This window comes from Candoia aspera, chromosome 8 (assembly GCF_035149785.1).
Source record: "Candoia aspera isolate rCanAsp1 chromosome 8, rCanAsp1.hap2, whole genome shotgun sequence".
NCBI classification, from domain to species: domain Eukaryota; kingdom Metazoa; phylum Chordata; class Lepidosauria; order Squamata; family Boidae; genus Candoia; species Candoia aspera.
In genome coordinates this window covers 35598975-35626626 of record NC_086160.1, presented here as the reverse complement: position 1 = coordinate 35626626, position 27652 = coordinate 35598975, and the positions used below count along the sequence as shown (strand labels likewise).

Here is a 27652-nt window from a genome sequence, read left to right as displayed (position 1 = left end):
ACAGTATATCAGAAGATTGGGGAAGCTACATTAAATAATTTTTCATCAGTTATGCACAAGCTCAGTGGATGAAATGGTCCTAAATTCTGTTTATTTTTTTAATAAAGCTAGATATACCATTAAGAAAGGGATTATAACTGATAATGGTAGAGTCTTCTGCATCTGTACTTAGATGAGATTTACTGATAAGTCTGCATATCCCTGCAACTTAGCTTTTTCTTGCAATGAACTTTATTCAGTTGTGGACTCAAGAAATAGCAGCATCTCTGATCTCTTACAGCAGCATTTCTCAATCTTTTGACCCCGGAGGAACCCTTGAAGTATTTTTCAGGCCTTGTGGAACCCCTGCACATTCAGGCTCAAATATAGGCCAGAAGTTACAAAATTAATTATATTTGTTTCATGTATAGACCTGTATAGGGACGTGGTGGCACTGCGGGTTAAACCGCTGAGCTGCCGATCAGAAGGTCGGCGGTTCGAAACCGCGCGGCGGGGTGAGCTCCCCTTGCTAGTCCCAGCTCCTGCTCACCTAGCAGTTCGAAAACATGCAAATATGAGTAGATCAATAGGTACCGCTTCGGCGGGAAGGTAACGGCGTTCCGTGTCGTCATGCTGGCCACATGACCTGGAAAATGTCTACGGACAACGCCGGCTCTAAGGCTTAGAAACGGAGATGAGCACCGCCCCCTAGAGTCGGACACGACTGGACTTTACGTCAAGGGAAACCTTTACCTTTACTATAGACCTGTATATATGCATTAACAGTGTTCTTAAACTAAAAATAAAGAATGAAACTTATCTCTTTAATTAAAGTTGTCTGAATTTGAAATAATTTTTTAAATAAATTGTGATCTCCCAGGGAATCTCTAGTGACCTCTCATGGAACCCTAGGGTTCCACGGTACCCTGGTTGAGAAACCCTGTCTTAAAGCTTGCAGCCAAAATCCTTAATACCTATAGATGAAACCTGCCCTATTCTCTGGCTGCCTTTACAAATACTGTCTGAAACACCACTATACCTTTGGGTCGAACTCCATTCCTTATCATCCTCCACCTTTGTGAATATGAATGCAAGTTACTGGTTTGAAAGGGCCAATTGCAAACAATCTCACATGATTCAATATAATTTCTGCAATTTCTTCCAAAATAAATTCTGTACGTGCTGCAGATGTATTGATATATTTGTCAATAGCAACTGCTCTGCAAGCAAGATCAAATACAGTAGGGTTGTTTCCAGCTACTCACTTGCCTAAATACAGTGTTAAGTTCAGATAAGTGGATAGTTCTCAATAACTCTTTCTGTGTCTCAGTCTGTGGCTTGTTACCATGGTTGAAAAGGATTGCTCAGATTACAGTTTAGCAGCCCTTCAGACTTCATGGCACACTGGGGAAACAGGAAAGAATGTTGTGAAAATATGTGATAGAAAGAAGTTTGTCATTTCTTTGTGATTCTTTAAATTATGTCGTTTCTGTAGTTTGTTAGTTGAATGCTTTTCAAAAAATGTAGAATTGTCCTGGATAGTGTTTCATGACTGAGGAAGTTTTGTTTTTATTAATATTTAAAATGTTTACATAACATGTATTAAGCTCTATAAATCTGGGCAGTATAGAGTTGATATTTTCATATTAAATGCATAGGTTGTTTTGTTTTGTTTTGTTTTACAGTTAAACAACATAAAAGAGACCATCATAAAAGGGGAGAATGGAAAACTGTTTCCAGAAAATGTTCAGAGCATGAATGTATATTTGGGGTAAGATCTTCAAATATTTATTTTGTAAAATGTTATCTGAGAAGGTGCTGTATAGTATCCACTTTTTATCTGCACTGGATAGAGTCTTTTAATTTTTGAGCCAAACTCAAAAATATATTCCATACTGTTTTAATTTGTGAGATGGGTAGCTTAATGAAATGCATGCAGTCTCTAGCGTAAAGGTCAAAGAGCTATGATAAAGCCACTGCAAACTTTGCACAGACACTAAGTAGTGATGCTATAATAATCAAACTGAAAAGAAGGAATACATTCTCTGATTCACATTTTGAGAAAACTAGAGATGCTTGTTTGGGTTATCACCCGTGAAGTCGTTCTTTCTAAAGAATTTTAAAATACTCACTTTAGGTATCTATTCCTGTTGGTGCTGAGATTTGCAATGTCTTTAAACATAACATGTGTCTTCAACTTCAAAGGTACTCTAAAAGCTTCACAGTCAACAGGACAAAAAGAACATAAACATAACACACACTTAGTTAAGCTCAGCAAGCCAACCACATAGTGTCTTTTTTCCCAAAAATCTCTATGCTGGTTTAGTTTAATTGACTGGTTGATCAGTGGCTCTTTCAAACTTCTGAGTGCATTTTTTTAGAAAAAAGGGGTAATTCAGTACTTTATGATGTGCTTGGTCAGCTTGTGAGCTTTGTGTGTTTATTGTAGTCTGGGTTGTCATGTATACTACTGTTTTTGGAGCCATCAGAGTTTGTTTGAAACACAAAGATGCTATGATAGTTGGGCTGATTATTGAACTCTAGTGTGTCTGCCTGCTCCATTCACGGTCGTGAATATTTTTGTTGCAGTCCCTAGTGCCATTTGTTGCAAAGAACAAATCTGAACTTGTTGGTTTGGCTTGTTTTCTTCAGTTCTTCGATCCCTTTGGCATTTCAACTTTAAAAATAAGACATTTTTTCCTGAGAAGGAGTATGTACATGACTCCAATTGTTCCTTTTTTGTCCTGTACAGGGCTGAATGTTTGACACTGTCAATGAAGATAGCCAGGCAGGGAAAGCTTTTGTATTTTCCTGCAGAGCTCTCTCCTGGGGAGGAGCACTTTACTGTCTTTGTTTTGCTAACATTCTCACTTTATAATCTGCCAGGCTTCCTAAGATTTTGATGAGTAATGTATTGTTTCTTCAGTGCAAGACCAATCAGCAGAGCTCTTGATCTAGGAGCAGATGTTGTGGTGATTGGAAGATGTGTTGATAGCAGCCTTGTGTTGGGGCCACTAATTCATTCTGTAAGTGCGGATCAATATTTTTAAAATATTTTTTTTTTACTAGTCATCTTAGTAATTTATTTAAATACCAGTCATCTTTATGAATTTTTACACAATTCCAGCCATTTTCTCTATACTCCTTGAAACCAAACACTATTTGGTTTGAAGAACTAGTATGTTTTCATTATAATGTGGCTTTTGTTCTTCCTTCATTGCCTTCTTGATGCCTCTTGGCTTGTCTCTCCTTCCAGCAAAGTCACACACTTGCATTCACATAGCCATCACCTATCCCAGCAATAACAATCCCCAATAATATCTGCAACAACAAAGCTACAACATCCACCACATAGGATGCAAGTTTCCCTCCCCTCCCCTCTCCTCCCTCTTTCCGGCTCACACTTACCAGCCCCCTCCATATACATACTGACATATTTCTTTCTCTTTCTTCCCATAGCCATCTGGCAACAAACACGTTTGGCTTTTAATTCCTGTCACAAGGCAGAAATGAACATTCTCCTCTTGGTGTGATTTCCTTTTCTTGGTGCAATTTCTTCCCAGCGCAATTCTTAAAGAATTTCAGGGCCAGGCATTTTGATGGGATATATGCTTCTGCGGGTGCTGTATTGCCAGTACCCATATTATTTGCTAACTGCACAACAAGGAATTGTTACCCACATTTCAAGTCATCTTTCCTATATTTAAAAGAGTTGTTCCTAGTATTTGGTAAATGAAACACAACTCAAGTCCCATAGTATTATATACGGTGATATTTGCATACAGTATATAGGTAGCTTTATGTAGTAACTTTACGCTAAATAAACCTCTATTAAGAAATACTTATGCATATGATAAACTTAAATTTGATTAATTTAGGTTCCTTACATGGATGCAAATGTTAATTCAATTTCTGAAATATGCAGAACTTTTAAGTTTGGGATTGGGACATGATTCGTATAGTTTAAAAAAACCCCGATATGCATATTCTTTTTCTTTTTACCAATAAAATCTAGTTAATTTCAAAGAGAGAAATGTGTTTGTGTTAATGCTATTTCCCCATTCTGCATTTTAAAAAATATCTACTGCTTTTCAAAATAATATAATTACTTAGCTTTTCTTTCATTTGGATTACTTTAACTACAACTTGCAAATAATTTAGCTTACCACAAGGTGGCAGAAATGGTCAACTTAAGAAAAAACAACCAAAGAACATTTTTGAATTGAATATTTGGTTAATTAACATCCAGAGCACTGAAGTATTCTTTAAGATGAGACCAGTACTTTGATATAGTTAATTTGCAAAATGAACAGTTCTAAAAAATCTGTTCGTGGAGGGGTGTTTTTTTTGCCTTGGTAACCACAAGTTGTTTATTTTATTTGATATTAACAGTCAGATTTGAAACAGTTTTGCACTGGTCCTGTTTTAAAGATACCTTGGAAGTCCATTGTGTGTGTGTGTGTGTGAAATATTGCATATATGTAATACAGGTAGTCCTTGATTTATGACCATTTGTTCAGTGACCATTTGAAGTTATGACAGTGCTGTATGAAGGGACTTATGACCAATCCCCAAAGTTACAGTCATTGCCGCAGCCCCATGGCCATGTGATCGTGATATGGGTGCTTGGCAACCCGTTTGCACTTACGACTGGTTGCCAAGCACCCCACAATCATGTGACTGCCATTTGCAAACTTCTCTGCTGGCTTCCCCAGAAACACAATGGGGAAGCCGGCAGGGAAGGTCACAAGTTGCTGGAGTAAGTCTCCCCCCCCCCCCATCCCCAGCCCCTCTGTGTTTGTGCTGTGCCGGCCACTTGCGCACCCCTGTGCACCCTTCCCAACCCAACCCACACCACACCCCCTCACTCCCTTCCTGACCTGCACAGCACCTCTTGTGCACCCCTGTGCACCCTTTCCAACCCACATGGCACCTCTTGTGCACCCCCACACCCCCACATGCACCCTCCCTGCACCACCGCACACACCTTCATTCCCTCCCCCACCTGGCAGCAGCCCCTTACCTGCCTGCTGGCCTGGGACTTGCAACTTCCTGCTGGCTTCCCCACTGACTTTGGTTGTGGGAAGCTGGCAGGAAGTTACCTTGCTTAATGATTCTGGGATTCAGTTAATGATGGCAACAGGGACTGCAGGGGTTGCTGTTGCTAGGCGATGCAGTTGAGCTTTACAATCCCATTGCTTAGCGATGGAAATTCTGTTACTTTCCTCTTTTACCTTTCCAGTCTAATTGTGAAATGTACAATCTAAATCACAGACAAGACAATTATGCCCAATGGATTGTGGGTCACTAGACCATTTCCTCTGCTTACTGTATGAAGTCACACAGGCAATTTATACAAACGGGAAAAAGAAAATTGGATGGATTATGAAAGGGGTCCATGGGCAACGTATTCCCATAATGTCTCTTTATGTACTGTCTACAGGTGAGCATGCATGAGAGGGGGAACTGGGAAACACCTGAGCTTTCATGAGCTTTGGGGAATTTGTTGCAGACTCTGCTTTTGTGATTTTCTGTGATTTAACATTCACCTCACTATTTAATTCTTTTTCACTAAATATTTTAAACTATTATTTTTCTAGTTTGGATGGACTGGAGATGAATTCAGCCTATTAGCATCTGGAAGGTAAATGTCATCTTTGTTTCAAAAAATACCAAATACTGTTAAAACAATACAAGGGTCAAAATCCCTGAAACTAATTAATGAATTAATTGATGATATTTCAAGGTCTGTTTCAACAGGATATCGGGTTAGATTGTAGAAAATACTTCTTTGTCTACACATTAAAGATTATACAGTAGAAACTCTCAGTAGATGTTAAGTTTTTAAAACTCAGTTCATTAAGATCATTCAAATGTTAAATGTGATTTTTCAGTCTTGCAGGTCATCTGATTGAATGTGGTGCTCAATGCACAGGTGGAATATTCACTGATTGGCATACTGTGCCAAATTGGTATGTTTATTCTTCTTTACGATATGTGATGGTGAACTGAAATTACATAACAGTAATAGCAGTTTAGGAGATTTAATTTTTTTTTGCTGCTTTGGGTTCCATAACACCAATAACAATAATAATAATTACCCAAGAGTTGGTCTCAGTATATAAATAGTTAAAAGATGCTTTTCATAAATTTTAGTGGAAGAGTTTCTTTGTAATATATTTTAATACTGTAGATTGCTGAGTGATAACGTTATAAAATACACTATTCAGCCTATGGACTTATTAATAGGAATCTCTGCAGTATTTCTATCATGGGATGTGATTTTTCTATTTATCATACTTCTATAATTCTGTGCATACATACAGTTTATGCATACATAGTCATCATGATATGATGGTATCCCTGTGGAGGTAAATATTATTCAGAATCCAGAAAAGAAGTAAAAAACAGAAAGCAAAAGATGTAAAAGCGTAATAAAAGAAACAAGAAAATGAAGCTTAGCTAAAACTAGTTTAAAACTTCTGTTGGTTGGGTAGTAGTGGGTTGAAAAGCAAGGAAAGGGTAAAACTGCCATACATCAGAAACATCTCAGAAACCACCAACGGACTGTTACAACTGCATGGCATCACTGTAGCACATAAACCAACTAAAACTCTTCAAAACATCTTAGGTAACCCAAAAGACCCAGTGGCCCGAGAAGAAAAAACAGGAATTATTTACAACATATGGTGCAAGGACTGTAACAGCCACTATGTAGGACAGACAGGCAGAAGACTAGCAGAGCACATCCACAAACACCAACTAGCAGTCAGAAGACATGATGAATACTCCTTAATCTCACAGCACATGGACAGACTTAACCATAGTTTCAACTGGGAAACTGTGAGCATCCTAAACCAAGCCAAATTGAAAAACGCTAGAGAATTCCTGGAAGCTTGGCACTCAGACCAAGCAGCCATCAACAGACACATAGAGGTAAACAACATTTACATACCATTCAGAAGAGACAATAGAAAAGCCAAAAGACCAGAACACCTCCTCACCAGCAATCAACTAGATATGCACTAGGATTAACACCAGATGAACAATCAAACAGCACAATATACCCTAATCAAAGAACTATTAACTCAGTCAACCAACCAAGCAGCAAACAACAGCCCAATCAAGGAATTCCCAAGGAGAGGACAACATCTCCACCAACACAAGCTGGACAAACCACGGTATATAAACAGAGAGCAAGGCCTACTCCCTGTTCGCACTGAAGATGTTGCCTAGTCTGGCAATGAAATGTCTGCAAGAAAACAAGGCTCAGAGAGCACCAGGGACTCCACAGTTCAACCCTGAGCTACAAATTTTCGCTTTGATTGGTACTAAAATAAAGTTATGTTGTCATGGAGTAAGCTTATTTCAATCTCCTTTTAGAAATTCTGCTAGACTTTCTGTTGGAATGCTTCCTGCTTAAAAATAATCTAGAAAATAAGACCAGTTTAGTCCTTTAAGTAGAATTTTAATTTGACTTCACTTGAAGTATACTACCGTACTCTCATAATAACAGAGTTCCAACATGCCCTAGATAGCTGTTCTGTAGCTATAGACCTAGAATTCAGGCTCTTCATAATGGAAGATATGTTGAAAGTGAGGACTTTTTGTGGAATGAGATTTATTCACCATTTCAAGAGCTGACAGCCACTGAGTGTTTAAAAAATATTCAGTAGTACTGCTCAACTGTGGCATGGCCAAGATAATGGAGAGCTTGTTTAATTATGCCATCTCCAGGGAAACTAATGCTAATAAGATTTTTATGGAACTTTGACTAGAAGTTAAAACTTAAATACTCTGCTAGGTCCTGGGAGAGTGCAGTGGTAGAAGTTATGTTTATTCCCCCTGAGAATTAATGTCTTGTGATGAGGATACCTCTTGCCAATTGGCACTTGTTTATGTGATCCATTTCTCTTGAAGACCTAAATAGAAGTAACTGACAATGCTGAAGAAGCAATTGTGCCATTATAGTAGTCAGCTTGTGAATTGGTGCCGCATCATAATGTGTCAGTGTGCTTCATTAGAGTATAGCATTGTTTTATCTCTGCGTGTTTCATACTTTGACTTTTAATAAGCTGTTCACGTTGAATGGATATCCATGAAGTTGTGGCTGCAGTTTCTTAAAGCTGCTACAGACAGTATGCCTCAACATCCCTCTTTCTGTCCTTTCCTTGTTCTTTTTTTCTGGCAAGAAAAAAGGTGCCAGTGTTTCCCCTATATGAAATGCAGTGTTTTTGCAATCTGTACTGTATTATGGTTGCAACATGACTGACACTGATTGTCTGAATTAGTTGGACAGAATGAAAACTGTGCAACATAATAAGGGTAGGTAATGTGTGCATTTAGCTAGCACTGAACCTCATATAGATTGGCTAGGAAGTGGTCCTGAGGAATAGGCAATTGACTTAAGGGCAAAGAAGGTTAAAGGAAGATGGCAGGGTAGATAACTTGGGGAAATTTTTTTTTTCCCATAATGCATTTGCTTGAACTAAACCTTACCCAACTGCAGTGTAAAAGTGAGATGTAGCAAAAGCAGTATCATATCCAGTCGTTTTGTTTTGATTCTTTTGCTGCAACATGAAATACATTCATTTCTTTTCTTGGACTGTTGCTGCTCACATACTGATAGTTCTTTTTTAAACTTCTTTGATATTTTGTTTGTCTCTTTTCTATATCTAATTGGTTTATTCAGTTGATCATGTGGTGTCTCTCAGAATATTTTAAGAAGCTGAAAGGATTTTTCTTGGATTTTTTAAACCAACTGGTATATATCTTGATAGTTTGTGATATATTGTTTTTTAATCACATAATTGCATATTATTTGCATACCTTTTATATCATTAAATTTTAATATTTTCAACTTTTAGGCATAACATCGGTTTCCCCATAGTAGAATCTTCTTCTGATGGAAGTTTTATTGTATCCAAAGCACCCAACACAGGGGGCCTGGTGACTTTTGGCACTGTGGCAGAACAGTTGGTATATGAAATTGATAATCCTAAGGAATATCTCTTACCAGATGTTACATGTGATTTCTCTCAAGTCTCTCTTACTGAAATTGCAGGTCAGTGTCTGCTGATATTGGATTATTCTTATTCTAGGGAAATAAGGGTGGGGTTTTTTTTGCATAGTTTTATTGTTGTTTGAAAAAAAGGATGCTTTTAAGTGTCTGTGAATGCAATAACGGGAATCAGACTTCCCTGAAAAGCTCATTCAGTCATAGTTTTCCCATTGTCTGGAGCAGTGTTTTTCAACCTTAGCAAATTTAAAATGTGTGGACTACAACTCCCAGAATTCCCCAGCCAGTCGCTAAAGTCGAGAAACACTGGTCTGAGTAACTACTTTCTGCAAGTTTTGATGCAGAAGAAAATGCACAGTGCTGATTGGTGGAGTGAGTGACTGTGACACTCTTGCATCTTGGAGCTTTTTTCTTTTCAACAGAACCATGTAAATGTGTGTGTGTTAAATCAGGTATTATAAATAGGACTTTAAGCAAACAATGTGAAAAGTGGGCCAGAAAAGGAGTGATGGGAAAACTTGTGTTTGCTGTGAGGGATGGTTCATGTAACATTTGAAGAACAAAAGAAGAGAACTTGGGCATGGACATCCATGGGGTGGGAGGTGGACAAAGGAGGTTAAATGATGTTATTTACATAGTTGTGTCAGACATCATGACCTAATTTTGCTATTTGCACACAATGATGTCATGATGCACATATTGTTATTTTGACATCGTTATGACTTGCTAAGGACACTTCGGAAATCAGCCTTAAATCATAGGTACCTTGTTCTCCTTGGCTCCTGGTTTATTTTTTAAACCTTTCCTTGAAATTTTTCTATTTGCATTTTTTATATTATTGGTAAAAGCTAGATCTTGCAAGTATGTATTTAATCTGAATAATGCAATGCAAATGGAAAAGGGAATGGAAGGAGGAGAAAAAACCATGTTAATGTTAAATAAAAACTTAAATAAAGCCCCCCCCCCCCAATTGACCTGAATTCTTGGTGACTATGAACTGTGTTATATTATTTGGGAACAATATAGAAATCGTTTGCTATTCCTTCTTCTGGGACATTTTATCTATTCCCTAGCATAGCCCTGGGATTTCCTGGTCTTCCACCAAAGTGCTTACCAGCTACATTTCTGCTTAGCTTTCTGAAAGCAGCCAAGGTCAGCAAAATGCTGTTACCTTCTGAACATCAAATAAACAGACATGCAATACATTCATAACTATGTATCAGAAATATGCAGCATCTGAATTATACCAATATTGTTTGTGTATTTTAAATGAAGTATCATGACTTCTAATGTACAGTAACTTAATACATGGGAATGGAGAGAGATGATAATGGCTTCTGCAGGATCAGGAGGATAAGATCTAGAAAAAGCAGGTCTCCAGTGCCGGCTGAGCGACACCAAGCAGTATATATTCGAAATGACAGCGGGGATGGAGTTTCATAAAAGGAAATAAACCAGAGCTGTATTACTTCCTGACATAGATAGAAATTGATATAAAAAATCTGTCAACCTAGTAACTATTGCTAATTATTTATTTGCATTCTGTACTGCGTTAGGATTACAAAGTCACTAACTTTTGCCTACATTTCTGAATTAAAAAACCTGACACATAATTTTGCCAAACCTTTAATTATTAATAGATTTAAGTTTTTAATCTTTTGTATGCTGTTTTAAAACTTGTTACCTCCATCATGTGCTCATCAGGGCAGAGAGGCAAGATATACACAGAATAACTGAATAAACTTAAGGTTTTGCTGGGATGTACTCTGCCCTCAGCTGGTAAAGCATCAAGGATGTTAAGTAGGCCAATTTCAATATGCTCCTTGCGAGATACCAGTCCGGTTGGGCAAGGATTCAAAGAACATAAAACTGACCTAAAAGGGTTCTCAGAATGTGCTTTGCTTGCTCAAAATTGCCTCATTAAGTAGTAGCTGAATTTAAACAGTGTATTTTAAAAAATAATTAAAATATTTTAACCTTCAAGTGAACTTCTAGCTTGTAAGTGGCCCAGTATGACACATTTGAACTCCAGATGAACTTTCACATGAACTTTCAGTTAGTTATTCTGCTAGAAATTTAACAGATGGGGAATAGACAGATTTCTGAAATATCTTTAGATATAAGTGTTGTGACATGAACACCAGAAAAAGGACTGCAGGCCTTTCTACTTTAATTGTTTACTTTACTAAATAGTTCATATGGCAGGATTAGATAAAGCATTTGAGTGACTTTAGTGAGGTTCTTTTTAGTATTTCAGGAGCAATTCATTTTATAATATAACTGGAACCAAAATTCTATTAACTTGTTTGTTTTTAAAGGCATATTTGAGCTATATAGAAGGCTAAGAGTACAATTGCACTGCAAATGTATCTACTGTACTTAAAACTAAATTTCAGTAAGTTCATGTGACTAAATGGAAGTGTGAATTTATATTCTATTATATTCTTTATATTCTATTCAGAGTAGATACTGGCATTAAAATGATGCATGCCCAAGTGTAAAATATTTTCAAAATGTTAAATAATTTTAATGACATTAAAAATACTGTTCAAAATAGTGTAAGGACCAACTGGAATACTGTGTTCTCTTAGTTTAGTAAATACAGGTTTACCCGATCTATGATTTGTATTTTATAGTTTTAATCTTATTATAAAGTACTTTGATATTTGTAGTAATGGGAAATGGTATATAAATATATTAAACAATAAATAAATAAGAAGACATGGTGATATCTGTATATAGGAACTCACTTTCTTAGCCATAAGTAATATTGGACTAACTTGCTTCCATCAATCCATTTTTCCTGTAAATGAACCACTTCTTTTTGTTTTTAGTGTTTGAGAAGTGTGTATTTTTATACACTTCCAATTCATATTAACCATACAATTATTCCTAAGTACCTTTCTAAAATGCAGCTGATCCATGTGAACAGAACTGATTTTTTAATCCTGCTCTTTAAAATGAGCACTCCATCTACCAAAACTGTCGGTGATAATAAATGACAGCTCAACTCCACCGTGATAATCAACCAGGATTGTTTTGATATTCAGTACTCAGGATAGTTCTCTCAGACTACTGTCACCAGATGATGTTGAATCATGTAAAATACTATGGTCAGGCTATTATACAGGAAATCTAATGTCAAGTGCTGCTTCAGCACAATTATCATTCCTGCTTTAGTACCTTATTCTTCCATTTCTTTTGCCCGTTTCCATTTAAATCAGAAACCATGAAAAAGAAACATATCTTGGCAATAACTTTAAAGTTCACCTTAAATTTTAATTTTTTCCAGAACTCAGAAAAGTTTTCAAGATAGTATCACTCAAAACCCATCAAATATACATAACATAAATAACACAGCTTACCATGTACCTTCGTAGTTTCTGAAGTAGAGCAAAAATGCTATTATATCAATTAACCAAAGACACAAAAACTCAATTATCAGGGTCTTTGAAAGCAGATATAGGAATAGGTTTGTATTTTTAACAGCTTTGGTTGATACGAAATCTAAGGCATCCCAAACAATCCCTACAAAATCAGCCTCAGGCAATGACAACAATACCAATCAGAAAATAATCATACTAGGACATCTTATCTGGTAAGACTAGCTAGCTTTCAAGTAAGGCATGATAAAAAGTAGGCATCTACAAGAATATGAATCATTTCAGTATATTTATCACCTATTTACATTAACCAGCACTAGGAAAAGAATGGATTGATAAATCTGAAGAAGCAAAACCAACAGTTTATAAGTTTATTTATCATTTTATTTATTTATTTATTTTCTATCCTGACTTTATTATTTTTATAAATAACTCAAGGCAGCGAACATACCTAATGCTCCTTCCTCCTCCTATTTTCCCCACAACAGCAACCCTGTGAGGTGAGTTGGGCTGAGAGAGTGTGACTGGCCCAAGGTCACCCAGCCAGCTTACATGCCTAAGGTGGGACTAGAACTCTCAGTCTCCTGGTTTCTAGCCCATTGTCTTAACCACTAGACCAAACTGGCTCTCAAAGTTATTTTTAAGATTGCTCTACACAGAGCGCATTGTGATAGTCTAGTCTGGAAATAACTAGAACATCAAAAGCTGATGCCAAGTCTGCCTTTTTAAGACTTCAAGATGCCATTGGCCTTGAAAGAGGCAGGAATGCATCCTTTCCTGAGGAAGTCATCTCTGAGTTTGGCCATTTGAGACAATTTCTGCTCTGTCTCCAGCTTTCCCTTTTTGGAGATGGTGGTAGAGAATTGGGTACAACGTATTCTTGATTAAGTGGATTATTTAGGACCCTTTGGTCCTAAATTGGGACCCTTAGGACCCAAATTGGATTCAGGCTTGAGTATAGAATGAAAATAGCACTGATCATTCTGGTGGATAGTCCTCGTTGTTTAGCATTTATATGAAGCAGCTGTGTGAAGTTATCTGCTGATTTGGGGTAAGGTGTCATCAGTAGCCTGATGATACCCAGCTATGCATCAACCCTGGTTATCAGGCTGGTAAAGATTCAAATAATACTTAGGTAAATACCAGCTGTAGACTTTCCTGTTAGTAGTGAAGACTGCTGTTCTCTTCAGGTGCACCATATGGCTGAGAGAAAGGGACCCTGAGTTTCTGCCTTAATGTACACTGATATATATTGGTTCTATATTGAAAGTTCACTTGCTGGTATTGGTGTACTACTACCTCTTTTATCTCAAAAAATCTTGTTAAAAAGGACTGTGTGAATATTGTGTTTGGAAGAGAATCCTTTCTGAGTCCAATCACTATAAGAAGTCAAAGGGACATGGAGCTGAGGCAGTCCTTCTTTATGATGGCCTCCACACTGGAAATCTTGCCATGGAGGTATGCCTGATGCCCTCTTCACTGAACTTCTGCAGGGCCATGAAGACTATTTTGTTTGAATATGTGTTTGGTGTTTGATTTTACAGTTATGTGATTTTATGGTGACTAGACTACTCTTTATCTGAGCTGCTATTTGCTTTGCCTAGGTTTGGATTTGTTTATTTTGGTTGCTGTTTATTTATTCCTTTAATTGTACTATTGTATGCTGCCCAATTGGGTATAGAAGTATATGTACAAGAATAAACAAACTTTGATTTAATGTTGTAATTCCATGGGTGTCTGGTGTTCTTGTGAATGATATTGCTCACAGCTGCTATGTTTATGACCAGTGGCTTATGTGGTGGTCTCAAAAGCTTTCATTCATGATGAAGTGGGCTGCATAAAGGAAAAGATGGAGAACTGTTGGCACATACAGTATCTACAAGAGACCTGACATTTTCAGAAGGATAACTTTAGGGGCTAACATCTGGCACAGCACTTTCTGATAATTTATAGATTGGATCAAAATTCTGGAAGAGTAGAGGTTCGATTCATGACTAAACCCCACATATAGAACTATCCCTCATACATATGTCAAGTCTCATTTGTTCTTATTATCTGTGAATATTATGGATACATAAAACATATTTGTAATTTATTTAATTTCATTATTGTCAGCACCAAGCAGTTAGAGTGCATAACTTGTTCATATTAATTTAATGGTTTGATGTTAGTTGTTGCCTCATTATTGCTGCAACAATAAATTTGGCTACTGTGTAGGTGGTTTCACAGTCTGAGTTAGAAAGTAAAAGGTGGGTATGAAAACCATTCCCCCAGGAGAACTTAGTAAAGAGGTTATGATGTTCTTTCAAAGTTCCTTATAAAAGTTACAATAAGGAAGGACATGTTGAATTGTCTCGATTTCCTCCAAGTCACAAGAGCAAGTGCGCTGATCTAGAGGAATGTTTGCATACCTGCCCGATAATAGTAGGGATGGAAAAATGTTGTGCCTGGCCCTGAGGGTGAATAAATAGCTTGCAAGTTCCTCGAAGCCTATGTCTAGCATACTTCTGGATCTCTAAGAAAGTGAGCTGACTTCAGACTGGTATTTGAAGTCATCCAATCCTCTCTCTTTCCTTCTCTTTTCACTATGTTATTTTATCTGGTTATATCTATTGCTGATCTCTGATTGTAAATAAAGAATTTGATTTGATTTTTTTTTCATTTAATTATAAATAATCCTGAATTCTTAAACATTATTTTTAGGCATTGACGGTGGTACAGTGAAAGTTCAGGGAGCTAAAGGATTGCCTCCTTCACCATTTTACAAGGTTCTTTTTCATTGCTTTACAGTTATATAAAATAGAATTCGTTTGAAGATAATATTATAATGATACGAAACTTTCAAGTGTAATTTTAATCACATAAAAACAATTGTACTTCTCACTTCAAAGTCAAGAAAGATATTGTCATATAGAATATAAAATAACTTTTCATTAACAGAGCAATGCAATCTGTATTGAACTCTTATGAGAATAAATGAAATATTTGTGAAGTAGCAGAATCCTTTGTGAATGTCAGTATATGTGTGGGGCCATTGGCAGAGTGTGTGTTTGCAATCAAAGCCCTGTTCCTAAACATTAAAAATGGGCGGAGCTTCAGTCACATGACCACAGTTACTCCTTTGACCCTCCCCTGTGGTTGCCCCTGCATTTGTGGTTATTGAACATAAAGGGCTTAGCTCTTGAATTCTATGAAGGTTCGTTTTACATGAATAATAAGCTCTTTATTCAGTTCCTTAAATAAGCATAGGTTTTGTTTTTAACCATCTGGAATACTGACAACATAATTTGCAATGATTCTATTAATAATACTTAATTGTTACTACTGTAACAAGGCAGACTATTACTATTTGAATCTGAATTCTATTAACACTATATGTAATATTTCACTATGAAAACTATATCACATTCTAAAATTAGGCTACACATTGGTACTACATTTACTCCTGTCTATATGGAGATTTTAACCTAGATTATTTAATAGTTTAATTTTTTTTCAAGTTCTACCACAGTGACTCTTTTTCTGGATATTATACGCACATTTAAATCTATGCATGTTACATTGTTTTGATAGTTCTTTAACAGAGATACACTGTCCATTTTTACATCATTTTAAGTACTTTTTAATGTCTGCATTGACACATTCTGCTAAACCATGATATGCTTTAGCCAAGGACTGTTGAACAATTTATGCAAAATATTAAGTCCAAACCAAACAAATCATATTATCGCAGTCTTTCATAAGCTTTTTACCCTGGAGAAATCCTTGAAGTAATTTTTCAGGTCTCAGGGAATGCCTGTGTAAAAATGGTTGTATCTATAGATCATGTACTTTAATGTAATCAGTAACTTCTGGATATAATAATCCCAGTAATAATTGTCAGTGCACTTTTGAGTAGAGAGTGATATTCTTTTATGGATCTGTTTATTTTGGCCAACTTAATTAACCTACTCTTTCTGTGGATATCAGCTCTAATGCAAGTCAGTAGTGTAGGTAGAAGAAACCAGTTTTTCCTGTTTTAAAAAAATTCCTACTTGATTGTATTTTCTTACCTTACCAAGTAGGCCTAAAAGTTTCATCACAAAGTTCTACTCTACAAGATGCTAATGAGGTATTTTATGTGCAATAGTGTTTTTTTTCCTTATTTAAAACTAAAAATGACTTTTTAGCCCCCACTTGTTGAAAAAAAAGGTGGTTGTGCTTGGCTTCACTTTCTTGAAATTAATTTCTTTAAGTTTTTAAAATTTAACTTACAAGGCAAACATAATAGATTGCTGTTAAATAACTAACTTAGACCAAAATGGCATTTTAATTTTTCTAAAGGTAGGCCTTGTGATTTTTAAAGAAAAGTTTGTAAATTTATTTTAATTAATGCTCTTTATACCAAGAAAATGTATTGACATATTGAATAATAAAGTTATTAAAAACTATAAGCCTAAGCAATATGAGTAAAAATATAGCCTATGACCCAACTTTATTCAAGACTTTGAAAAAACGTTATTTATTTATTTATCTATCTATCTATCTATCTATCTATCAAATTTATGACCACCCATCTACCCCCGAGTGACATGATTCGGTTCAAATATAGACATGGCAGTTACAATAATATTATACACATTATGATACAAGAACAAGAAAGTAGCAGACTTCTAATCATGATCTCTTGTAGAACCCCTGGTCATGTCTTGCAGAACCCAAGAGTTCTCTGGAACCGCAGCTGAGAAAGACTGTATGAGTAGTTGGCTTTCTCAGTTCAAGAAAAAAATAGCCTATTTTCCTCACTGGGCTTTTCCAATTTCCCTTCCCCCCTGTATTTTTCTAGTTTGCCTATAATTGAGAAGGAGCAATGATTTTGCTCTTGTTTTAATTAGCTGTAATTTTAAACAATAGATGAAATCAGTGACAGTTTAATCTTAAACTTAAAAACCTCTGATATTCCTCACCCTCATGGTAGAGGTGAGAACACACAATGCTGAGGATGGTGATAGTCTTATTTTTGTCGTGATAAACCAGGCTTATCAACTTTTGCCATGTTCTACTTGAGTTGAATCCTTTATTTCAGTTGTTTAACTAGTCTGGATAGAACCAAATAATGGGGAATTATTTTAAAAATTAAATATGTGATTAAACTTTACTATAGCTGATAAAACTGGTTATGGTATTCTTACCAAATTTAAACAAAGTTTGATTAACTCTGATCACTACTTTTTATTTTTAATATATAGATGAAATCCATTTTTAACATTAGAGATTAAAACATGAATTATATTTTTAATATTTTTATTTATTTATTCAATTATGCTTCTGGCTGACTCCAGGTGACTCTGGGCAGCTCCCCTGTTTGTGATGCTCAAAGCGACCATCTCTGAATGCACTTTACTTGATAAACTTTTGAACAACTAAAAAAAAAAGCAGAATAAATTTCATAACTACAGAATTGAATTTTTATATTTCTAATCAGAGATTGTTTAATTATTGGTAAATCCTTTGCAACTGTTTCCACAGGTAAATGCCACTTACTTTGATGGATTCAGAGCTACAGCTTGCTGCCCAGTGGGAGGACCAAGGGCAATAGAAAAAGGAAGAAGAACTGCTGAAAGTATTTTGGAAAGGTTAAAATCTAATGCATAGTACATTTCCTAATTGATTAGTTATAATACAATAGTAGTTATTATTTGGATTCTAAAATGTAACTATTTTAAATGATAAACTATCATATACACTTAGTGTTTCAAGTAATGTATTACCAACAGGTTATTTTGTGTATAAATTATACATTGTTGCCCATCACCATCGATAAATGTTGTTGAAAGAGAGAGTGGTTTCAGAAATTGATGGTATTCAAATCCTGAATAAATGGGTGCCTGGATTTCCTGTGAACAATGCCAACTCTTCCCTGCAATTAGGGCAAGAAGGTAAAAATCTGATTTGGATTGGATTCCAACATTTTTCATCTCATTTTTTTCAAACCATGGTTAATAAAAGGTCGAATTGTGAGGAATTGCTTTGACCCCAAAAATTAACACAGTAACACTTAAAAAAACTTGACAGTGAAGGACAAACACAGCCAAATTTGGTCACTCTTTAATTATTTATTTATCTCCACTGATAGTTTACAATAAAAATGAAATCTGAAATCAAGACTTTAAAAACACTTAAAATAGTAATTAAAACATAAAATGTATAAATAAAATTAACAATTAAAATTAGCTGTAAAAGCTTAGATAAAAAGAGTATTTTAAGGGTCTTTTAAAAATCTAAGGAGTTAGGCCCCTCAGCTCTGCCATTTAAAGAGCAGAGTCAGCAACAGAAAAGGCTTTATCCCATACCACCACTAGATGAGTTTGCAACAACTGTAGGTGAAGCTCCTTAGATGATATCTACATGGAGGTATTCTCTCAGGTAGACTGATCATAAGCTATGTAGGCCTTTAATGAATTAGCAGCCAATGCAGTGCCTAAGTATAGGTGTAATGTAGTCTCTTTGTATTGTTCCCACAATCAGCCTGGTTGCCGAGTTTGTACCAGCTGAAGTTTCCAGACTAGGTACAAAGGCAGCCTCAAATAGAGCATATTGCTATTATTGTCGATGTTACCAGTTCATGCACCATAATTTTATGGTAATTTTCTTCCAGAAGGGATGCATTTGGCATATTAACCAAAGGTTATAGAAGGTACTCCTGATCTGGAAAATCAGAGAGAGACTGCCAATCTGTAATCCTATTCAGAACAGGCAGATCTACCACCTCTCTAGAATTATAGCCCCTCACAGTAAGCACCTCCATCTTGTCCAGATTCTATTTCAATTCTCTTATACCTCATCCAGCACATTACTGGCTGCAGGTAAGCATCCAGGAGCCACGCCATACCAGTTTAGATATTCTGATATCTCCCCCAGCAGTTTCATGTAGATACGGCATCATGCATTGGCCATGTGACCAGTTAGGATAGGCCCATAGTTCTCTTGGCTGCTGTGAACTCCTAAGCCATTCCAAATAAATCAGTTTTCTTACAGGTATTCAGTTCTTATGGAGACTGTTCCTATGGGCAATGGCCACACCACACCTCTTCCCATCTCTCCTTGCTTGTTCTACTGTAGAATATTGGGCTGAGAGAAACTGGCCCCATATTGTTCACCTGCATCCACCAGCTACTGTAGGTCTCTGCTATGAGTCAAGCTGCATGATCTTTGAGTGATCTTGAGTAATCTTTGTTTTATATTATACCATCCTGGCATTATAACACAGCACAGGTGGCAAGAAACCTGGGAAGAAGCATTTTAGATCATTTAAAAAGACTCTGTTTTAATTAACTCACTATAAATAAGGAAATGAGAGGAAAATTTTTGTTATAGTTTGCAGGATTCTGATTTATCCCCAAATTGCATTAAAGATACTTTACTGGAACATGTATACAGTAATTCTTGCTTCCCTGCATGGGGCTTAGCACTGACCAAGGCCAAACAAGTTGTGTAGTCCAAATGGTAGAGGAGCAGAGCATGGATGTAAAGTACTAGAAGAATTTATCTCACCTACTCTTCTGGGATTTCCTGCTGCAGCTCCTACTTTCTTCTGCTCACTTAATTTTTTTTGTTTTTAAGAAGTTATCTTTGCCCATACAAATGCTGATTTGGATATAAGGATAATTAAATGTTTAAATTTCTCCTCTAGTTAAAAAAAAATGAGTGTAGCAATGAGTGGAATAAAATGGGGCAAATATTAATTTAAAAAAAAAATCAAAATATTTTAGATCTACTCAATTATGAATATTTAGCTTTTTTCTTGATTCTTTTGCATTTTTCTTAACAAATTCTTATGATAACCTCTTTTGGGGATCAGACATATACGAATACTTGCCCATGAAGAATTTAATTAATTAATTAATTTAATTTAATTTTCTTTCACAAAGTATACATGAAGATGGCTAATCTGCATTTTGAAAAAAATAAGCTGAGATACAGTTTAAAGGACTGAAGATATTCATGTATAGCGGGATGCTTGACATGTTCCAATCACTTGGGTTCACTCAAGTGAGAAGAAAACAATGGAGCTGAAGGGGATAAGCTGTAAATTATGTGTAGGCTGTGCTCCAGTTGTTCCATCCATCTTCCCCTTTAAATCTCACTTTCCTACTGCCTAATCCACAAAGATGGCAAACTTATTTAAAGAAAAAATCTGCTGATATGCTGTGTCATTTATACCTCAGAAAACGACGCATTGATATTTAGCTGATTCAAAAATCTTTTTCAGAAACAGTTCATTAATTACAATTCATTGGTTACTTGATGGTTCCTCTCAGGCAGGTTGGTTTGTTTTTTACTGATATTTTTATTGGAGATTGATTGATTTATGATCCCTTCAAGTCGATTTTGACTCCTGCAGTTTTCCTGGCAAGTTTTTAGGATGTGGTTTGCCACTGCCACCTTCCTAGGGCTGAAAGAGAGTGACTGGCCCAATCACCCAGCTAACTTCATGCCTGAGGCGGGACTGGACATCACAGTCCTCTAGTTTTTAGCCTGGTGCCTTTAATCAGTACACTATAGTGGTTCTTGCTGATATTTTTACTTACAATTTTATTATATGTGTTCCAGTTTTATGGTATAAGATGAGGTGGGATACAAATACTGTAAATGCAAATAAAATAGAATAAAACAAACAAATAAAGATTGTATAATTGTTTCAGGACACGGATTATGTTTCGTCAGCTGGGATACGAGGACTACAGTGCAGTTAACCTACAGATTTTAGGTTCTGAAGAAACATATGGACCACATGCAAAGCCGAACAAAGAGGGTGTAAGTATTAAATGGAGGGACTTCATAGGTTAAGAGGAAATCAAGAGGATTCCATCCTTTGAGTTTTTCCACTTCCTTTGACTCTCCTCCATAATTTCAACTCCTCCATGAAAAAAGATAGGAAGGGTGAATGGAGACAAAGATAAATATTTGCAGAGAATCCTCCTTTTGTTTGTGGGCTCTGATCTGCCATTCCCAGGTAGGAAGCTGAACAGAAATACAAGTTGGAGGCTAAGCATTAATAAGTATAAGGTCATTTTCATTAATGATAATTTATTTTTGTTTATATGTCACAGGTTTTCAGAGTACATTGTTTTTGGAGAAAGGTTTAAACTGCCTAATGTTGTAGGAGAATTGGGATAGAAATATTTTAAACAAGAGCTGTTGCCATGAGTTGTCGATGCTGAATTGGGTGTTTGTTTTTATTGTTTATGTTTTATAATTATTTATGTATTATTTTTATATTACAAACTGCTGGGACTAGTATATAAAGATTGTTGATAAATAAATAAAATACCTGGTTGAATATCATAATGGGTTTTATGCAGAATGAAAGTATGTGAGTAGCATCATAATTTATCTTTATTGTTATCTTCACAATTTTCTTTTAATTCAATTCAATTCAATTGGTAAAATTCTTTATGAAATCACATAACATTAAAAATATAATACTGTTTCCTTGTAGTGTGCTTTCCATTTCAAAATATAATGCAATCAAATTTAACAGAATTCAAGCCAGAATGGTTCCAATTTATTATGCAGCATGGCAAATATAAACATTTACAGTATGGCTTCTAAGGGGGCTTAAATGTTTATAAACACTGCAAATTGGTAGAGGCACAAAAAGGGGGAAGTTAGAAACCAAATAGCATTTTTAAATTATTTTTTAAAACATTTTCTTTTTCTTGTTTATTTTGTTTCTTCTTTTTTATTTAATATGTATAAATAATAATAAGTAACAATACAGTGGAGACCTTAGTACTAAGTATTAAGCTTAAGAGAGAAACCTTTATTGTATATTGCACAATATACAGTAAAGTTTTTTGTATATTGTGCAATTGTTTTTTGCAATTGTATTTTGCAATTGTTCATTATTGCTATGTTTAGCTTTGGATGTAAAATTTAAACAACTTTATGTTTATCAGCATTGACATCTTAGAAATCATAGTTAATATTTATATAAACCATACAAGCCATACTTTTTGATTGGCAGTCTAAAGGTCATTTGGTACACAAGTGGTCCTTGCTTAATGACCACTTAGTGACTGCTTGTTCAGCAACTGTATAAACTTGCGACAGCACTGAACAAGTGGTACTTATGACCGGTTCTCGAAGTTCTGGCCGTTGCAGCATCCCTATGGTCACATGGTCGTCAACAGCTGCTTGGCACACAGCTCGTGATTATGACGTAGCAGCTTCCCACGGTCACATGATCGTGATTTGTGACCTTCTTTGCTGGCTTCCTACAAGCAAAGTCAATGGGGAAGCTGGCAGGAGGTCCCAATGGCAACCACATGGCATCTTTGCTTAACAACCCACAGTGATTCACTTAATGACGGCAGCTGGAAGTGCCAGAATTTCTGTTGCTAACCAGCACAGTCATGTAACATCGCACTTTATGACTGTGCCACTTAGTAACAGAAATTCTGGTCCCAGCTGCCTTCATTAACTGAGGACTACTTCTATATGCTATTTCTATTGCTAGGTCATTACTTTTAATATCTTTATTTAACATAAAGTTCAGTAATAGCAATCAATTTTACAAATTAATGACAATTTCTTATTAAGGTTTCAGGAAGTACTGTATGGTATATAGCTTAAGTTACTGCGGCTTATGATTTCTGATTCACGTTTTAGATTCTGCTTTTCAGTCTTAAAAGAATTGCATAGTAAACAAATTACTGTTGTTTGTTCTATTATCCTGTATTTTTTCTCTTCTAATATTTGAAAACAGGGTCCCCGAGAAGGTGTTATTTGGCTTGCTGTATTTCATAAGCAGAAAGAAGCAGTAGAAATCTTTTCCAGAGAGATTGCTGCAGCTGGAACAGGAATGGGTACATCTTTAATTTCTTACTCTTCCTACTTGACAACTCAAATTCATCAAATTTGCTTTTTTCTTTTGCTATTGTACTTTATAACTGACTTCTAATTAAGCTGAGAAAATGTGTGGGCCTTTGATTAAAAAAATAAAGGGGAGTTTTTATAGATGGGCATAAAATTTTCAGAAGATTTTAAAAAAATTCTTATGTGATGTTTCCCTGGCAGATTTATGCACTGTTAATTTCATTAATGAAAACGATGTCTAACTCTCAAATGGGATTTCATATCTGTATTCAAAACTCAGAAACAATTTAGGGAATTGTTAGCTAAACAAATGCTTGCACTTATAAATAATTTAGAAGAATTTGTTCTGAAAAATATCAAAGTTAAAAAGATTAATGGAAAACATGGTTTTGGTTAGTGTGCCCCACACTTTACAGGTGGATCAGAATGGTGACTCTGTGTTTTGGCTTAGCTTGCATGTAAATCCAAACATGTGCAAGGACAGCTGCAGGGTGATGAAAAGTGTTGCACCCTTCCTCTCACCTGAACCATTTAAGGGCCCCATCCTACTGAAGAAAAGGAGCCAGTCCCTTTAAAAAAGAGACATGGCTGTCTCAGTAAAGGTTGATTGGTGTTTTTATTTGGTGGTGTGGCAGCAGAGAAGAGCGTGTGTGAGAGTGTGTGTGCCAGGAGGATGCTGATGAGCTCCAGACTGTGAAAGGGAACCTGGGGAGGAAATGATGACACCATCACTACCAGCCCCCCTGCTCTGCAATGATAGCAATAGCTGTGACCAGGACTGCAGAGAATCAGTAAGCAGTAGAACACAGGCTAAAAATCCTGGGTGACTTGAGCCAGGAGAAGAAGGAGATGTACAAGGAGGTAGACAGTCTTCCCTCCCCTCCTCCCCTCACAGAGTTACCTAGCACTAATGCCAGCAGTTGCAGAGTTGTCACAGAGGAGGTCCTGGAGTCCTCAGTGGTGGTAGTGGAACTTTCAGCCTGGAAGAGCCAAGAAGCTGGTAGTGATTTGGACCAGGAGCACAGTGGGGGCAGACAAGAGAAGCTAAGTGGGAAGATGTGCATGTATGGGGACAAAGTATAAGAAGCTGAACAACTTCTGAGTGATTGGTAGAAGCAGTGGAGGCCAACAAGGGATCCAGCACCAGCCAGGTGTAGCAATAGCTGGTAGAAGGGTAAGCAGGAACTCCAAACCTCTTCAACCTGACCACAGCAGCACCAATTATATCAATAGGCAGAAGAAGCCACCTTGGAGCAGCGGCAGTCAAGAAAAATAGTGGTTGAAAGTGCCTGAGAATGGACAAGAAATTAGGTTCCTCCCCACCCTGTACTGGACAGGACCAATGAAAACCCTAGTAATTCAACTGGCAGATGTTATTATAAAAGGCTAGCTGCATGAGAAAGGATGTCATGCACTGCCTACCGCCGAGTAAAGCACAGACACTGGTTCAGTTGAAGCAGGCTCTGTTTTATTCATCGCGTAGTGCCAGTTGTAGAAAAAAGCTGAGAGTGACAGGAGCGCGCCGGTGCGGGGTTTAAATACCCCGCGCCGGTCAGCGCCCCCTCACTCAGGGTTACGTCATCCCCCCTTTGTCCAACATGCTGTCTTGCCGGTAGGTGAGGGGTTGCGAGGCCCCGCTGGTGCTCCGGGATCGCCCATCATCGGTTTCCTTATTCATCCGGTGATTGCTGTCAGCTGGGCGATCTCCGTTGCGCTAGTGCTAACAGCTTGGGTGTGCCTCGCGATCCGCTTAGCCTTTGTATCTTCTTCTTTCTTCTTTGTGAGCTGATGGCTGCTTATCTTGAGCCCCTTCCCCTGCTTCCTCGTTATTGTCATGTGTGCCATTGCACTGATGTCTTCAGCTCAACGGCACTCATGACAAAGGAGAAGGGAAAGGGTTAGTACTTGGGAGAATAATAAATTCTAGGGCTATAGGCTAAACTGGAATCAGAAGAAGCTTCTGTATTTTCAACAAGACAACTACATGATTTTGTCCATAAAGACTCCAGGAGTTGAACTTGAGAAGTTTTTGATTGACTGATTGATTGATTATGTTCCATCAAGTCAGTGTTACTTTTAGCGATCACATAGATTGATTTTCTCCAGAGCAATCTGTCTCCAACCTGGTCTTTCAGGTCTTCCAAGGGTGCATCCATTGCCAATGTAATTGAATCCATCTACCTTGCTGTTGGTTGTCCTCTTTCCTTCCACCTTTCCCAGCATTATGGACTTCTCCAGAGAGCTAGATCTTCCCACAATGTGTCCAAAGTATGATAATTTGAGCCTGGTCATTTGTGTCTTGAGTAAGACCTCTGGACTAATTTGTTTTATAATCTATTTCTTTGTTTTCTTAACTATCCATAGTATTTTTCAGGAGTCTCCTGAACACCAAAATTTAAAAGCAATAGTCTTTCTATTATGTTTCTTCAAAGTCCAACTATCACTTCCTAGAGTGTCACAGGGAAAATATTGCCTACCTGATTCTAATCACTGTAGATATACTGTAAACATATCATGGCATCTGAATATCTTTTCCAAGGTCTTCACTGCTACTGTACCAAGTGCTAATTTGTGGTTTGTTTGTTTTTACTGCTGATTTCTTTACTGTCAATCCTAAAAGGCAGTAGCGATCCAGCCCTTCACTGTCAATTCTAAGGCTGGTTGCTTTACCTGTTGTCATTAGCTGGTCATTTTTGTCTTCTTTCCATTTAATCTTAGTCTTATTTTTTTTTCATTATGCTCCTTGACTTTCATTACTAGAGCTTGCAGATCATTTGCATTTTCAACTATCAGAGTACTGTTATCAGCGTAGCACAGGATATTGATGCTTCTTCCTCTAAAATGATGCTCATCTTCTAGTCCATCTTCCCTCAGTATATATTCAGCATATTATTTGAGTAAATAAGGGAATAAAATACAGCTTTGTCTCACTCCTTTGTCACCCTGCTGCCAATCATTTCACTATGTTAGGACTGTACTCTTGACTGTGGCTCTCAAGACCTGTGTATAGGTCAGTGAGATGTTCTGGGATTCCCATTTTTCTAAGCACATTATATAGCTTGACATGATCGACACAAAGGCCTTTCTATGATGTGAAGCATATATTGATTTCTTTTTTATATTCTTTGGCTTTCTCAGTTACCCAGTGTGCATCAGCAAAAATGTCTCATGTTTCTCAGTCTTCTCTAAAACCAGCTTGTACATGTGGTATGTCCCTTTCCATATAGGGCTTTAGAAGCAGTCTTTACTTTTACCCATAACTTATTATATAGCATGATTCTTCCTTGTGCATATCTATCTGTCCTCTGTTTTTTCAATTAACCAAAAGCATGATTTATGAAGATATTGTATGTGCATGTGATCTATTGAGGTAGTATGTCTCATAGGCCTTGGGGTATAAGAGGAAAATTAACTGAGTTGTTTGAGGATTCATTCAATCACTATTCACACAGTTACGAAGGAAACTTTCTTTACACATTTGATCCAATTACATCAAATTGCATGAGACTGCATTCAATGTTCATAGTGATGGTTTATTTTAAAGTTTATTATAATATTTAGTTACCCACATTTATTGTATACACTCAGATATGACACAGTACCTCATAGACTTTCAGACTTGATAGTATACTTTCTCATTGGTCTGATCACTGTACTATCTCTTTTTAATTACTATTTATAGGAATTACTATTATACTTCAGAGATATTGCAATAAAGCAAATATCACAATAAAGCAAGTCACATGAAGTTTTTGGTTTCTCAGTGCATATAAAAGTTAGGTTTACACTATACTGTAGTGTATTAAGTGTGCAATAGCATTATGTCTAAAAAAAACCAACGTACATAGCTTGATTAAAAAATACCTTATTGTTAAAAAATGCTAATCTGTTGGAAAAATGGCACTGATAGATTTGCTCGACGCAGGGTTGCCACAGATCTTCAATTAGTAAAATAAAATGCAATATCTGAGAAGCACAATAAAGCAAAGCGCAATAAAATGAGGTATGCCTCTATATTACAGTTTTTTTCAAACAATGTTGTATAGAGCTATAAAATCCTACTCATTTTATTACTAGTTATGTTGCCTGCCTGCCTGCCTGCCTGCCTGCCTGCCTGCCTGCCTGCCTGCCTGCCTGCCTGCCTGCCTTCCTTCCTTCCTTCCTTCCTTCCTTCCTTCCTTCCTTCCTTCCTTCCTTCTTATGGCTTCTGTCAAGTTGTTGCCTCATGTTTTTCTACTGTCAACCATCTTTGCTCTGTCTTAGGTTCATGCCTCTGGGAAGGTTTCTTTTGGGTGGGACAGTAATCGAAGTTGTACTTTTCATGCTGTCCCTCTTTTTATGCCATATAAATGTCTGTAGTAGTCTGGGATCTGAATAAAAGTTACTAAGGATTTTAATGTAATAAATGTAA

General features: G+C 36.7%; 1 protein-coding gene across 1 annotated transcript in view; it reads left to right on the top strand.

Annotated features, from left to right (window-relative positions):
* Window positions 1-27652, top strand: part of LOC134501707 (uncharacterized) — a 62556-nt gene that overhangs the window by 5628 nt on the left and 29276 nt on the right. The window contains exons 5-13 of the mRNA XM_063309595.1: window positions 1665-1750; window positions 2906-3005; window positions 5580-5623; window positions 5874-5951; window positions 8847-9043; window positions 15085-15149; window positions 17890-17996; window positions 21066-21177; window positions 23132-23231. Coding sequence (XP_063165665.1) covers window positions 1665-1750; window positions 2906-3005; window positions 5580-5623; window positions 5874-5951; window positions 8847-9043; window positions 15085-15149; window positions 17890-17996; window positions 21066-21177; window positions 23132-23231 — 889 coding nt within the window. The remainder of the gene's footprint in view (window positions 1-1664; window positions 1751-2905; window positions 3006-5579; window positions 5624-5873; window positions 5952-8846; window positions 9044-15084; window positions 15150-17889; window positions 17997-21065; window positions 21178-23131; window positions 23232-27652) is intronic.